Raw genomic sequence first — 16957 nt, 5'->3', positions numbered from 1 at the left:
CCTAATTGAAACAAACAGCTTCTTAGAGGAACCCGGCAGATCCGGCAGTATCTGTGCAGAGAAAGCATGGTTACCATTTGGAGTCCACTGACCTTTCTTCAAATCCTAACCTTAACCATTACCCTTCTTCTGAGGAAGGGTCACTGTGCTTTCTCTCCACAAATGCTGTCAGACCTGCTGAGTTTCTCCAGAATTTTCCTGTTCCCATTTCATCAACAGCATTCATGGCTCATTGTTCTATTTTGGATTCTTAGAGGATTTGATAGGACAGATGCAGAAAGGCACTTCCTCCAGTGGAAGAGTCTAGACTGGAGATCATGATCTTAGAGAAAGGGATCACCCATATAAAACAGAGGTGAGGAAAAGCCTCTTCTCTGTAGAATTCTTTATTGCAAAGGTTTAACAAAGATGAGTCATTAAATATATTTGAAGCTGAGATAGACAGATTTTTAATCAGTAAGATAACCAAAGGTTATGACGAAAAGGCAGGAAAGTAGTTATAAGACCAGCCATGTTCTCATTGAACGACAGAGTGGACTTTATGGGTTGAATTGCCGACTTTGCCTCTACATATTCAGGTCTTATGGTGTTGTTCTCTGAATCAAAAACACCAATTGCTGACCTTTCAGTTCAAATATACTGACATGAAAATGACAGGCCGTGGGCATGCTTTCCTGATACTCAAATGTTGTATGTGTCACGCTTGTCTTCAATGGTCAGTGCATTGACCATAGGAGTTGGCATGTTATGTTTTAGCTGTTCACCGACACTGGTGAGGCCACTTTTGGAATATTGTGTATAATTCTGGTTGCCTTCCTCTAGGAAGGATGTTGTTAAACTTGACAGGATGCAGAAAAGATTTACAAGGTGTTGCCAGGACTGGAGGGTTTGAGTTGTAGGGAGAGGCTGAATAGCTTTTTTCTCTGGAGTATCAGAGATTGACGGGTGACCTTCTAGAGGATGGTCATGGATAAGGTAAATAGCCAAGGTCTTTTCTGAGCGAAAAGATTTAAAAGGGACCTGAGGGGTATCTTTTCATGCAGGGGGTGATGCATGTATGGAATAAGCTACTAGAGGAAGTGGTGGAGGCACATACAATTACAATATTTAAAAGGTATATGAATAAGAAGGTTTAGAGAGACATGGGGCAAATGCTGGCAAATGGGGCTAGGTCAGATTAGGACGTTTGGTCAGCATGGAAGAGATGGACTGAACAGTTTGTTTCTGTGCTATATGACTCTATCCCAACTCTTGGCCCAAACATTCTCTGGCCCAAACATCATCTTCAAAAGCACTTCATCGACTCCATTTGTGTAGCTGTTATAATTAGAAGGGAAAACATTATTGCCCTGGTCCCTTCCTTCACTCTTGTTGGTAAATCTCTCAATTGATGAAATGTTATGAGACCCAAAGTAAGCTACAGATCTGATTAAAGATGACAGCCATTTTATAATTTGCTAATCATTTGCAAATCTGGTTTACTCATGGTCAGGATAAAAAATATCTTAAATTCATTAAGATCTTTACTTTTGTCAATGTGCTTTGGTCAATTAGACTTAACATTACTTAAGACACTGTGGTCCATTGAAAAATATCTAAATATCAGCTTCATCCTTCAAAAGCGTATCCTTCAAATGTGGCTCCATCAGAATTTTAGTTTATTGTCAATATGCCCGATGCTTCAAAACCTCCATGACATTGTACAATTTCCTAGATTTGTTTTAACAAAGCAGACTACTCCAGGTCTCTGGAAAACTCATTTATGATTTTCCCATTAAGATTAAATAGAAGCTGAATCAGTCTCCAATGTTAAACCAAAAAAAACAAAGTACTGCAGATACTGGAAATCAGAAACAAAAATAGTAATTGCTGAAGAACAGAAATTGCTGGGAAAACTCAGCAGGTCTGGCAGCATCTGTGGAGAGAAAGTAGAGTGAACGCTTTGAGTCCAGGGACTGAAAGTTCTGAAGGAGAGTCACTGTACCTGAGACATTAATTCTGCTTTCTCTCCACAGCTGCTGCCAGACCTGCTGAGTTTTCCCAGCAATTGCTGTTCTTCTTCCAATCGCCAATGTTTCCTTATTACTTTGAAGAGTATACATTCCCTCACTTATTTGCTTTCAAGTTTAGAATTAGGAACTGTGCAGGAAAAGAATCTCAACCCATATTCAACCACTATGGAGCTCATTTCATTGTAAAAATGAGGTGGAATACAATGTTTCTTTATTTTGTCGATTAATGGTGGTACCTCAGTTTGATAATTACATTCCATAAGATGTCACAAAAAGCAGCAGAACAACATTTGCATTTCTTGTTTGATGTATAATGCTGTAATATTACAGCCTATGAAACAGTGTTCAGGACATAGCAACGCATGCTTTGGATAGTGCAGCAAACTGCTTTTTTAATCTGAGGATTTTTCTTGCATTCATTCAGGGGATGTGAGGCCACCATTTATTGTCCGTCACTAATAGGATGGCACGGTGGGTCAGTGGTTAGCACTTTCCCTCACATCACCACAGATTCAGGTGTGATTCCATCTTTGGGAAACTGCCTGTGTGGAGTTTGCGCATTCTCCCCATGTCTGCATGGCTTTCATTCTCCTTTAGCTTGCTCCCACAGTCCAAAAATGTGCAGGTTAGTTGGATTGGCTAAGTTGTCCATAGGGTCCAGGGATGTGGCTAGGAAAATGCAAGGTTACAGTGACAGGGGGGGGGGGGGGGGGGGCGGGGGGTGCTCTTCAGAGCGTCAGTGTGGACTTGATGGGCCAAATGGCAGGTTTCTACACTACAGGGATTCTATGGTGATAATTGCCATAGCGAAAGTAGTGTGGTAGTGCCTTAGTCCACGGAGGACTGGGGGGCAATGAGAAGGTGGGAATGTCATTAATTTCACCCATAGTGCTGTTAGGGAGGGAGCTCCACAATTTTGACACAAGAACAGTGATGTAGCTCAAAGTCCGGATGCTGTGTGGCTTGGAGAGGAACTTGCAGACCATGTATCTGTTGCCCTTGTACTTAAGGTGGTTGGGGTTGGGGGTTTGGAGGTTGTTAGGTAGCTTTGGTGAGTGAATTCTATTATTGCTGGGTTGCATTTACCAAGAGGCTTCACTTGTGGACAACATCAACTCTCCTAGAAACCATGTCTGCAGGAAAGATAGTGAAGCATAAGGTGTAATTGGCCAGGAAACTGCTGGAAGTGTGCAATTTAATCTAGACTGAAGGTAAGCAATGCCAGCTTTAAATTTTGGATGGTATCTCTGAGATGATGCCATTGCAAGTAAAGCTCTTCAAAAAAAACATAGTGTGCGGATGCTGGACACTTGAAATGAAAACAGAAATTACTAGAAACAATCAACAGGTACCTGTGGGGAGAAAGCAGAGAACATTTCAGATTGATGACCTTTCAAAGTTCAGGAAATAGATAGTGCTAACACTCACCACAGTTCAGACATTACATAAAATTGCACAATTTCCTACATTCAGATGACATTCGGTGTGAAAATTCACCAGAGTTTTCACAACACACTGGGCAGCATTCCTCCCAGGCAGAATACAATTTGACCCATAATTTCCAGTCTCTAGATCATCAGGGATGAGATATTATCACACAAGGTGCACATTGGGACCTTTCAGAAGTTGTGACACCCTCTATGGGAATTGCCTGGAAAGTTTGAGCAGCTGATCACTGGGACCCTGTGAGAATGTCTCTGCCTCTGATTTAGAGGCAAATTTTGCTTCTCTCCCCAGTTTCCAACTATACTCCTGTGCAGACCTGACTACACTCCTGCCCATGCTAATCCCACAGCATCCAACAGTTGACCTTTAGTACCCTCTCAGTTAGCCCCTTCATCCCAATTTGACTTGATTACTTCCCAGACCTTCAGGAAGGGCTTATGCCCAAAACGTCGATTCTCCTGTTCCTTGGATGCTGCCTGACCTGCTGTGCTTTTCCAACAACACATTTTCAGCTCTGATCTCCAGCATCTGCAGTCCTCACTTTCTCCACATCCCTCCAAACCCTTCCTATTCATATACCCATCCAAATGCCTTTTAAATGTTATAATTGTACTAACCTCCACCACTTCCTCTGGCAGCTCAGTCCATACACGTACCACCCTCTGTGTGAAAAAGTTGCCCCTTAGGTCTCTTCTGTATCTTTCCCCTCTCACTCTAAACCTATGCCCTCTAGTTCTGGACTCCCCCACCCCAGGGAAAAGACTTTGTCTATTTATCCTATCCATGCATTTTACTTTAGGACAGCGAATGCCACAAGAAGTGGACCTAACTTCAGCACAGATTATTTTCACTACACTCTGTGTAGATTCCTGCATTGAAGGTGTTCTTCTGGCTGCTGTGCCAGAATACTGATCCTTTTAAACATGACTGGTAAGTGTGCAATCTGATAGGTTGGTAGCAGATGCAGCAGTTCTGAAGGTTGGCCATATTTTAACCATACATTAGCTTTTTGGCCACGGAGGCCTAAACTGTTTATTTACTTGCAGGCATTTGAAGATATTTACATTGAGGACAGGAAAGTGATTAAGACCCTGCTTGAATATGCTGACCAAGTATTTACATATATCTTTGTGGTGGAAATGCTGCTCAAATGGATAGCATATGGATTCAAAACATACTTCACCAATGCATGGTGCTGGCTAGACTTCATGATTGTTGATGTGAGTATTCTAAGAACCTGAGTAACAATAATCTAATCTGGAGTGTTGCAGTCTCATAGAGGGAGAAGTAGAGTTTATAATGCAGGTTGGAGACCTCTCTTTAATACTTTCTTTCTCCACATAATGTTGGATGAATGCAAAAGGTTATACTTTGATTGATGAGTCATAAATTATGAATGTTGATAAACAGCCTATTAGAGATCCATTAGAATTTGTTGTGTTGATGTCTGGATAATTCTTCCATCATTAGTATAGAGTGTGTAAAAACTAGAAACTACTTGTTACTCTATGTACCTGAAAGAGTTTGTTGGCTGTAAAGAAAATGGACTAAAAGCTTCTATTTTTCTCCTTCCTCTCCTTTTAAGGTATCTTTGATCAGCCTGACTGCAAAAATCCTTGGCTATGATGAGTTGGGACCCATTAAATCCCTCCGGACCCTGAGGGCCCTGAGACCTCTGCGAGCTTTGTCCCGGTTCGAGGGAATGAGGGTAAATTCATCTCAATTTTAATCAAATTACATTTTTCATTCAGAGTTACTGCCAAGTGCTCACTTCACATTATTTAGAAATAATTAGTTCATTTCCAAAAAGCTAGCCTGGGGTCTCTTTTATGGTGTGTGAAAGGCACACAAGTCAGTGAGACTTTAAGTGAGACAAGGGCTGAGTAAGTATTTCTAGGAATTTGGTTCAAAGTGGGAATTCAACTGATATATCTTTTCCAAGTACAATTTTAGAATTAGAGTTAGATTCAGACAGTAGTCTTTAAGTAAGCTAAAAAACCTGTTTTAGAAAGGCAGTTACAATTCAAGTCCTTGAAACTGCTGGTCTAAATAAGTTGCGTATTACTGTAGTTAAGAAGTAACTCACAGCAGCTCCATATAAGAAACTGAATTTTCACATTGCATAAGTCAGTAAGGACATTGTCAGTTTGAATGGAGACTTCATCTGAGTGAGAAAATTACCGAGTAAGTAAAGCTGGGAAAACTGAATGAACTGTGGATGCCGTAAATCAGAGACCAAAACAGAAATTGCCGGAGAAGCTCAGCAGGTCTGGCAGCATCTGTGGAGAGCAATTGAGTGACCCTTCCACAGAAGACTCGCAGAGAAATCAGTGGTGAAGTGATGTCACAAAACATAACGGGGAAAGCAGCTGATTGGTGAGAAGACTGCTGAATATTTTTAACCGTTAAAATTAAAGATCTTTAGTTTCAGGTCTCTCGTGTTTTACTCTCCTTTCATAAAAATAGCTGGTCAAGTATAAGATTGATGCAGGTGATTTATTTTTAAAAAGGCAATAAAATGTGAAGAGCAGGGATTCTGGAGTGATTAATTAACTAAATTAAATATGATAGTTATCATAGGTTGGGTGATGTATTGCTGCTACAGCATGTGGGAACCGTTCGACACCAAGGTGATCCAGGGCAATCACAACTGCTATAAGTGTTTGCAGCTTGAGGAACTTTGGTTTCGAGTTAAGGAGCTGGGGTCTGAGGTGCAGACATTACACCAGATCGGGAAGGACGGAATTTACCTGGACACTCTGCTGCAGGAGGTAGTCACACCCCTTAGACTAGGTCATTCAAATTCAGATTTAGTCTGTGATCAGGGACAGTAGGGTGTGAGGAGCCTTAGTCATTACAGTTGTCCAATGAAGTTATGAGGCTCTTGCAAGCTGTGTGGATGAGAGTGGGGACTACAGGGAGGCTGAATGAACTGACAATGATACCATGGTACTGGAGCCAATCAAGTGTGGGGAGGATTTAACAGTGCTAGGCGACAGTGTAATTGAAGGTATAGTGGGTTTTTTTCCTGTGATTCTGAGCACATGTTGTGAAGGCAGTATTGCCTGCCCAGTGCCAGTATTAAGGTTTTCTCGTCAGGCACGAAACGGAACTTGGATTGGGAGAGGAGGTATGCATTTGTTGTCTTCCATGTTGGTACCAATGATATAGATCAGAGTAAAAGCAGATTCTGCTGAAAGATTTGAACAGTAAAGAGCCACATTTAAAAGTGGAATCTCCAAGGTAATGATCTCAAGATTGTTACCTGAGCCACAGGCAAACTGGCAGACAGTAAATAACGTCATGGCATTAGAGATGTGGCTCAAAGTTTGGTGTGGGAGAAATGGGATTCATTTCATGGGTCACTGGCACCTGGACAGGCGTAGAGGGAGCTGGCCTGGCGAATCAAATAACCTGGGCTATAGAGAGGATTTTAAATAAACTGAGGGAGGTGTGCGATGGATTTGGGAGAGGACAAACCTAAGCTTACAAAACAAAAAGATATGGCAGAATTACAGGGCAGCTATTTGGATAACAATATACAGAGTGTGACAGGAAGGGACAGAGTGAACAAACATGGAAAAATAGCAGTAAATAGGGTGAAAGGAAGAATGACAATTTTATAAAGAGGCGAAATTAATGACTACTTAAATGCATTTAGTGTTTAAAATAAAAATAAAAGATTAACTGCACAAGTAAAGGTTAGTGGATATTATCTTTTAGCCATTTCAAAGTCAAGGTTACAAGGAGATAAAAGCTGGGCACTAAATATTCGGGATATGTGACATTTTAAAAAGACAAGATTGGAAAGTGTGGTGGGTAGCTTTGTTAGTATGAGCTAGAATAAGTACGATAACAATGATGATGTTGGATTGGAAGGTATTGAATCCATAAAGTGGAGGTAAGAAATAAAAATAGTAAGGAAGACATTGGTGCGTATAGTCTGAAGCATTGCTTCCCAACTTTTTCAGTATTAAGGCGCACTTCAATGAGGCAAACAATTCCAAATCACACCTACAATACTGTAAGCAGTTTTGGTCACCTTATCGAAGGGAAGATAAAGTAGAATTGGAGGCAGTCAGAGAAGATCCACTAAGGTGATCCTGGGCATGGAGGGACTGTCTTATGAGGAGAGTTGAGTCATTTGAGCCTGCACTCATTGGAGTTTAGAAAAATGAGACATGACTTGCTGAAACATGCAGGATTCTCAAGGGCTTGACAGGATAAATGTTGAGAGGTTGTTTCCCCTTATGGGGGATTCTAGAACCAGATGGCATAATCACAGAGTGAGGAGTTGCCCTGTTAGGACAGAGGTGAGGCTAGTTTCTGTTCTAAGTGTTGTGAATCTGAAGAATTCTTTAGAGGCTATAGAGGTTGGGCCATTCAGCGCACAGTCAGTTCAGCAATAACGTGTGTTTCTTCAATGGGAATTGGCTTTAATGCGATTGAAGAATTTAGACCATTATTTGAAGAATGCGAACTTTCCTTACCTGTATTCACTATAACACGATTCTGGTCCCATTATTTTAAACTGCGCAACCAATGCATGATTTTCTTATAACATGAGATCGCACGAGAACAGAACTATAGTGTTATATCAGATCCGACTGTAGTCAAAACTGATTATGCATACACTGTAAATTCAAGATTAGCAGAGATTTTTAATGAGTAATGGAATCAAGCTATATGCAAAATGCAGAATGCTGACTTAAGAATTGTCTGATATGCAATGGTTTCATTGAATGATAGACATTTAATGAGCTGAATAGGCTACTTCTGCTCTTATGTGTTATGGTCTAACTCAAAAAAATGACTAAATGAGAGATCCCTTTCAAAGAATTACAGGTTGCTTTTCAGACTGGAGGCCTGTGACCAGTGGTGTGCCACAAGGATCGGTGCTGGGTCCACTGCTTTTCATCATTTTTTAAAATGATTTGGATGTGAACATATGAGGTATAGTTAGTAAGTTTGCAGATGACGCCAAAATTGGAAGTGTGGTGGACAGCAAAGAAGGTTACCTCAGAGTACAATGGTATCTTGATCAGATAGCCTAAGGGGCCAAGGAGTGGCAGAAGGGGTTTAATTTAGGTAAATGTGATGTGGTGCATTTTGGAAAGGCAAATCAGAGCAGGACTTATACACTTAATGGTAGGGTCCTGGGGGGTGTTGCTGAACAAAGCAATCTTGGAGTACTTGGAAAGTTCCTTGAAAGTGGAATCGCAGATAGATAAGAAAGTGAAAAAGGCATTCGGTATGCTTGGCTTTAATGCACAGTGAGTATAGGAGTATAAGAGTTGGCAGGTGATGTTGTGGCTGTACAGGACATTGGTTAAGCCACTTTTGGAATATTGCATGTAATTCTGGTCTCCTTGAAACTTGAAAGGGTTCAGAAAGACGTACAAGGATGTTGCCAGGATTGGGGGGGTTTGAACTACAGGGAGAGGCTGAATAGGCTGGGGCTGTTTCTGCTGGAGTGCCAGAGGCTGAGCGGTGACCTTATAGAGGTTTAGAAAATCATGAGGGGCATGGATAGGATAAATAGACAAGGTATTTTCCCTGGGGTGGGGGAGTCCAGAACTAACAGGCATAGGTTTAGACTGAGAGGGGAAAGATTTAAAAAGGACCTCAGAGGCAAAGTTTTCAAGTAGAGCGTCATGCGTTTATGGAATGAGCTGTACATGTCTATGACAGTAATTACCTTGCATACTATGTGCTATTCTTCAAGTGCATGGATTTGGGGAGAGCACTGAACGAAATTACTGATGGACTATTTACCATATATACTTGGGTAATTGTTGATCTCATGTAAAAGTCGACCCCCATTTTTTGGCCAAATAACCTGGAATTTTCCATAAATCTCGTGTAAAAGTCGACCCTTCACAGATAGCAGATCAACATTTATGAGTCAGTGCGCCAGCTCCTGCCAGTTATTCTGCTCTACTCCTAGTCTTCCAGTCCGCTGGTTGTTGTGATCCGCTCCGGGTTTTCAGAATTACCATAATGCAATTTAGTTTCTTTATTTAGAGATCAGTTGGGCTTTCACTAATGATATGGTATGAATTTTGATGGGCATGGATTTCAGCCCCTCAAAAGTAGCATCCCCATAAATTTAACCTTAAAAAGTAGTCAAAAGATTTGACTATTACTCATGTATATATGGTATATCAAAGATTAAAAACAGAAAATGTTCTGTAGAGCAGGCTGCATCATGTGGCAGAAGACATCTTGCATTCGAAGTTAATGACTCATCATGAGAAATGGAAGGTGTTAAGGATAGGCGGCCTAAAATCAAATGCAGAGTCCGTGACAAATGGATAGAGATTTGGAGGAAAAGAACAAAAGGGAGAGATCTGAAATCGGGTGGAGGGCAAGAATAATTAGCTAACAAAAGTTGTGATGACGCAACAAATATAGAAACAAAAAATGAATCAGTTACAGTGCAATAGCAGAGAGAGGCAAGCATTGAAACTCTGGAAGCCTACAAGAGTTTGAAGGAATTTGACATGGTCAGTACTTGGAGATTGTTTTCACTTGGCTGGGGAAATCTACCGCATGGGGTCACAGTTGGAAGGTAATGGCACAATCATCCAGAACTGAGCTGAACAAATTTCTTCAGTTTGAGCGTTTTGAATCTTTGGAATTCTCTATTCCAGAGGATAGTGGAGACTTCATCTGGACTACATTCTAGGCCAACAGATGTTTGATTGTTTGTTTAAGGGATAAGGAGGTTGGGCTGGAATGTGTAGTTGAGGCAGAAGATCAGCCATGGTACGATTAAAAGGCAGTATAGACTATCAAGACAGTATGGTCTACTTCTTCTTTGTTATATTCTTATGTTCAAAACTAGAGACCATAAAGACACCATAGTTATGAGAAAATCCAATAAACATCTTTATTCAGAGAGTGGTTAGAATGTGGAATTTGCTACCACAAGGAATAGCACGGACCTCTCATAAATCAGATCTTTCTCTGCACCTTCTTTGTAGCTGTAACGCTATATTCTGCATCCTGTTCTAATACCCAGATGTACTTATGTAAGGTATGATTTGTCCGGTTAGCATGCAAAACAATATGTTTCACTGCATCTTGATACATATAACAACAATAAATCAACTCAAATTAAAAAATTGAAGCAAATAATGTACATTTAGAAGGGGCTTAAGTAGATACATGAGATGGAAGAAAAAACAATATGTTGATTGAGTGAGATGAACTAAATTGGGAAGAAAGTGATATCAAGGAGTTTCTTGGGCATAGGCTACTTGGCATAGGCCAAATTATTTTGTGGTAAATGACATTTAGTAACAACACAGAGAGTAAGAATCTTCTTTGAATGCTTGGAGAAAATTAGTTATATCCTGTGACAACAATAGTTTGTATTGTGTTTTTCAAGGTGGTTGTGAATGCTCTGGTCGGTGCCATCCCATCCATCATGAATGTGCTCTTGGTTTGTCTCATCTTCTGGCTGATTTTCAGTATAATGGGAGTCAACCTGTTTGCTGGAAAGTTTGCCAAATGCATAAACATCACATCCTCAGAGTTATATCCCATTGAGAAAATAAACAACATGAGTGATTGCATGGATTTAATCACACAACATCCTGGTGAAGCACGATGGCTCAACTTGAAGGTCAACTTTGACAATGTTGGTCAAGGATATCTATCCTTACTCCAAGTGGTAAGTGATGCCATACATTTCTGGCAACAAATTATTTACTTACTCTAATGTTTGCGCTGACAATGACAGTCAGCATCCAAGATGGCAGCTGGGGTAATTCAGTTGTCTTTTGATGCTTCTGACTGCAAAAGCATCACACAGTTTTGGGTTTTCATCACTAGCCTGCTAGCCAATACATTTGTATGAAAATTGAGTGATTTCAGCTGAGGTAATCTTTCATTGTCAAATAAAGTACCAACATTCATTCTTTAGATCCATAGTTCTCATAGGCCATCAGCGCACATCAACTGCTATATCTTTTATCAATGCCCAGAATATGTTGTGTAATAAATTAAACATCAGTAAGATTCTAATATACTTGTAAAACTGACTTGAACATCAATATCGGTATGAATATATGTACCATTACTATGAATAAAAAAACATGGAAATTACTTAAGCATGATTGGCCTTGAACAAATCTGTCCTGGCTCTGCTTCATGAATTCAAATGCCGTGTTGATTTTTCTCTGATTATTGTTACTAATACTTTGACCGCTATTGATATTAAACTGACTGACCTATCATTGCTGGGACTATCCTTCCATTCTTTCTTCAATAAAGGTGTCACCTTTCTTGCTCTCCAGTTCTCTGGCACTTCCACAGTCTGGAGGGATGATTTTGGCAGCAGCTCCCATTATCTTTACTCCTGCTTTCTTCAGCGACCTGAAATGCAAGGCATCCTGACATACTTACCCTGAACATAATCAGTATTTTCATTATCTCCTCCCCCTCAGTTTTCAACTTATTTTTTGCTTCTGCTGATATGTTGTCAGATTTTTCCTTCTTTGTAAATGATGGTGCAGAATACTGGCAAGGCCTTTTACCTCACACTACGTCTTACTATCCATTTACTATCTACATGCTGGTAAAAGATTTTTGTTTTCTCTTTCATTTTGACCATAATTATATTTTTAATATTCCTCATTGCTGGTCTTATTTTTCTCTTCACCATTTCCTTTTAACCTATTACATTAGGGTCAGTGAGGTTATACCTTTCTGGCAGCGACAGGTAGACAATTTGAATAATTAAGTTGTCCTTTTGTAGACAGATGGGAAATATTGCTGGAGTCCAGCTAAGACCAAAAAACCACAGATGCCTGCAAAGCATGTCTTAACCTCCTCTCCTCACCTCCCCTTTAACCCTAACTCTGATGAGGCTGCAGGCAGGGCCTGGTACAGGGGTGTACCAAGACCCAATTACTAGGCCTGACAATCTAGGGGGGCATACTATCAGGTCATGAGCTAGGGACCAGTGCCAACAGCAGTATGGTGATGCTGCAATGCTTGCCCCTGACTGAAGGTATACTGGGGCACAGCTGAGGCTAGAAGCCATACTCTGGTGGCCTGGCTACTCTAGCCACCATTGAAGTTATCAAAATTCTAACCTTCTCAAAAGATGCCTTGAGATGGAGCCACCATAATGAAATCTTCCACCTCCCACTGCCCTCTACCACCACTTCAGATAATGGGCCTAGTCTTCTTCCAAGGCCGACAATTGGAACTGACTACCACCCAAATTTGGCAAGTGTGGGATCAGGATAGGGAAGTAACCCTGCCCAATGATTATTTTAAAAACAGACATGATCCTGCCCAGAAATTGCTAAGGTAGACAAGCAAGAGGCTGGAAGAACACAGCAAGCCAGGAAGCATCAGGAGGTGGAGGAGTTGACGTTTTGGGGTTAGCCCTTCTCCCCCTCCTGATGCTGCCTGGCTTGCTGTGTTCTTTCAGCCTGCTGCTTGACTATTTTGGATTCCAGCACCTTCAGTCTCTAACAGGAATTGCTGAAAGCATGCAACACGATAGTTTATATCGAAAGAGAAATGCAGGTGACTTGTTTCGGTAGGCATTATCCTCATCTCACAATCCAATAAAGAGCATTGCTCAAGAAAATAAGTTACAAAACTTCTGTACTCAAAACCAAAAGGTGAAAAAGGAAACAAAAATTTGCTGGAAATACTCACTCTTTCACTGTTCTTCTCACATTAGGATCCTTACAATGAGGATGCAGATCATTTGGCCCATCAAGTCCACACCAACCCCCCAAAGAGCATCCCACTCAGATCCACCCTACATTTCCCATGGCTCATCTGCCTAGCATGCACATCCCTGTGTGCTATGGGAAATTTAACATTGTCAATCCACCTAACCTGCACATATTTGGACTGTGGGACGAAACCAGAGCACTCAGAGGAAACCCATGCAGACATGAGGAGAGTGTACAAATGCCAGACAGACAGTTTCTGAGTGTTTCTGAGTGTAGAATCCCTGGCACTGTGAGGCAGCAGTGCTAACCACTGAGCCACTATGCCATCCAGGATTACAAGAGCAAAGTTATTGGCTTAAAAATAAGTTACAAGTAAATGAGCTAATCATCACAAACCAAGGATAGAAAAGTAAAAGAGTAGCAATTTCATCCAATATTGGCTACTAATGAGGAGACATAGGTTCAACACCAGAATACATGAAAGGGATAAGTACTTAGAGTCGTATAGATGTACAGCATGGAAACGGATCCTTCGGTCCAACTCGTCTATGCCTACCAGATATCCTAACCTAATCTAGTCCCATTTGCCAGCATTTGGCTCATAGCCATCCAAACCATTCCTATTCATATACCCATCCAGATGCCTTTTCACTGTTGTAATTGTACCAGCCTCCACTACTTCCGCTGGCAACTTATTCCAGACATGCACCACCCTCTGCGTGAAAAAGGTGTCCCTTTGGTCCCTTTTAAATTTTTCTGCTCTCACCCTAAACCTATGCCCTCTACTTCTGGCCTCCCCACCCTAGGGAACAGACCTTGTCTATTTATCCTATCCATGCCCCTCATGATTTTATAAACCTCTAATAAGGTCACCTAATAAGGTCACCCCTCAGCCTCTGACACTCCAGGGAAAACAGTCCCAGCCTATTCAGCCTCTCCCTATAGCTCAAACCCTCCAACCCTGGCAACATCCTTGTAAAGGAAGATTGCAAAATATCAAGAGAATGAGTTAGAACCCCCACCTGCACCTGGAGACCAACAACAGTACCAGTGAACAAGCTGCAAATTGTGACCTTCAATGGTGCAGCAGCCAAACTTTTTTTATCTGTGATATTCCCTCTTATTATAGATTTAAATTAATCTCATTAGTTTTCTACTATAATATTTCTTCTTTAATCTATATTGCAAATAATTTAAAATGCAATGCCAAGCTTAACACTATATAAAACATCAGTTACCTGATGATATTGAATATTCAAGAACTTCTAATACGTTGAATCATGAGATCTATTACATTTCAAACTGACTGTTTGGACCTAACATTAATATTGATTAACTATCTGAATGAAAACAACATCTGATTGAGGATGTAGTACACTGCCATCTTAATTTTATTCCCAACAGGCAACCTTTAAAGGCTGGATGGCTATAATGTATGCAGCTGTTGATTCCCGTGAGGTGAGTAATCTCTCTGAGTTAAAAGCTTTCATTTAAAACATTTATAAGCCTGTACAAATTAAAGTTTTGACAGTGATTGAATGCTTTTTACAGTTTTAAACCTAGCACCATTAAAAGCAGTGAAAGGAATTGTCATGACTTTTCCCCCTCTCTATATTGTAAGCCATTAAATCCTTTTATTGGTTTCCTGGTGAGAAAGAAGCCTGCTGATCATGAATTATGTACCTGAAAGCAGATCTGATCCACAGTATCATTATCTCCACTGTGGATAGGACCCAAATTCACTCCAATCTAATCTGTACTAGCCACCCAGCCAACTGACTCCCCAGTGTCCATGTTGTTTTGGTAAATTGTAACATTTACAAGCATGCAGCTATGGTATAGTGATAGTAGAGGCCCCAATTTGTTTTCATCACATTGATGACCGGGAATCTCTCCCACTTGTTATCACCAGCCAATGGCTTATGTTGGAAGTGCTTACAATTAGTATTTATCATTTTTCAGCGATCTGTAAATGAAGCTTCCTTGGCCAGCAAATCCTGGACTTGAATTTAAATCTGGAGTTCTGGGTTCAGAGGTGTAATGGAATACTCTTCCACTTTCCTGGATGAAAGCATCTCCAGAAAGCCTCAAGCATCTCAATACTATCCAGGCCAAAGTATCCTCGCTTGATTAACACCCCATCTACCACCTTCAACATTTACTTGCTTAACCAATAACAAATTTACTGCTGATCCCTAATTGCCCAGAGGCCAGTTAAGCACTAACTACCAGACCTACTAGGGATGGCAGGTTTCACCATGCGACTGAGTTGATATTGAATTCACATTTCATCATTTGTCATGCTGTAATTCGAACCCATGCTCCGCAGATCATGCCAGTATCATGACTCCAATACCTCCCTTCCCATTCAACTGGGAAAAGATAAGGGCATGGTGTTCTGTGCATTCTTTAGCACAGTAGAGAATGTATTAAAGAAGAACTTATCAAGTTGGAAGGAGTTACAAGCCAGTGTCAGTTTATCTTGCTGCCTAGCAGTGTGTTAGAACTTCAGATATAAGATGGCATTATTGCTCATGTTTATTATCCTTTGAAGGTTTATGACTTGAGTAAGCTGAAAACTGTCCCCTTGGATCAGGTATTGAATATAGATATTTAGCTGTTATTTGCCACTGTGCACATCTGTTATGTTATCTATATTCTAATTCCAATTTTTTTGCTTTATCATTGTATTTCTTTGAAACAGTAAACATATACTCGAAAGGGAAAGAATTGCAGATCTAAGGGAAAATAAGCAGGAGAGTTGGACCAAGTTTTTTTCTTTATTTGTTTGGTGAGATATGGGCATCACTGGCATGGTCAGTATATGTTGCCTGTTCCTTAATTGCTATTGTACTGAGTGGCATGCTAGCCTATTTCAGAGGGCATTTAATTGAAAAGCTTTTTTTAGAGAGTTGGTGCAGACATGATGGACTGAAAGGTCTCCTTCTAAGCTGTTTGGCTCTATGATTGTTTTGTCATTTTTGAGTTCAGAACGCCAGCTGGTGACAGACAGAACTGGAACCAAAGCTCCCTTTATCCAATTTCTTCTAAACAGTTTGCACAGGTCCTGCGCTGCTGTCAACATCTCAACACCCCACCCCTATCAATATGTCCCTGTTAAGCTCCTCAAAACCTTTATTAGCCTTAACTAGTTAGTGGGAAAGATCACAAGCCCACCCTTTTCCTCGCAACTTACAAGGCATCCTGATAATGGACCACACCCCCTACCCCACCTCCACTAAATGAGACTCAAACATTCAAGCCACAGCATTTTAGTTGGCTGGGACCACAGGAAGAAGAGAGATATTGAAGGGAGATTGAGGGAGATCTGAAGAATAGAGTAGATTGAGACTGATTGTGTTCTAATTGTTTTCTAAATAAAAAGTTACCAAAAACTGATTTAAAATTGGAAAGGTAAAGATGAGAGTTTAGTGATCCATTGGAAATACAGTTTCAAAATATTGCAAAGATTGGACAACTAGAATTTCTAAGAGACAGGATGTTCTCTGTTCACTTTAGATTTGATTGTTGGCGTGATATCGGTCATGCTAACTGTGGTCAAGTAGTTGAAATGCACTAGTCAATAGTCCTCCTGAACTTGCATAGTACATCAAACTTCCTCTTAACGAACAGCATTCTGAAATGATAGAGATTAGAAACATTTTAACACTGTCATATACTATATTATAGAAATTTGACAGAAAATATAAAACTGTAAGATAGATTTATACATGAATGATCTAGCAATACATAAAACGTGCAACATTGCAATGCAATTAATTAATCTTCAAATGC

General features: G+C 40.5%; 1 protein-coding gene across 3 annotated transcripts in view; it reads left to right on the top strand.

Moving 5' to 3' along the window:
- The window catches only part of LOC122539987 (sodium channel protein type 4 subunit alpha-like), a 189059-nt gene that overhangs the window by 140078 nt on the left and 32024 nt on the right, over window positions 1-16957 (top strand). For all 3 annotated transcript variants that reach the window (XM_087977901.1, XM_087977899.1, XM_087977902.1), the window contains 4 exons: window positions 4505-4678; window positions 5044-5166; window positions 10852-11136; window positions 14567-14620. In XM_087977901.1, the coding sequence (XP_087834027.1) occupies window positions 4505-4678; window positions 5044-5166; window positions 10852-11136; window positions 14567-14620 (636 nt within the window). The remainder of the gene's footprint in view (window positions 1-4504; window positions 4679-5043; window positions 5167-10851; window positions 11137-14566; window positions 14621-16957) is intronic.

This window comes from Chiloscyllium plagiosum, unplaced genomic scaffold (assembly GCF_037043375.1).
Source record: "Chiloscyllium plagiosum isolate Xiang-an unplaced genomic scaffold, Cpla_swu_hap1 HiC_scaffold_32, whole genome shotgun sequence".
NCBI lineage: Eukaryota > Metazoa > Chordata > Chondrichthyes > Orectolobiformes > Hemiscylliidae > Chiloscyllium > Chiloscyllium plagiosum.
This window is presented reverse-complemented; position numbering and strand designations above follow the sequence as displayed.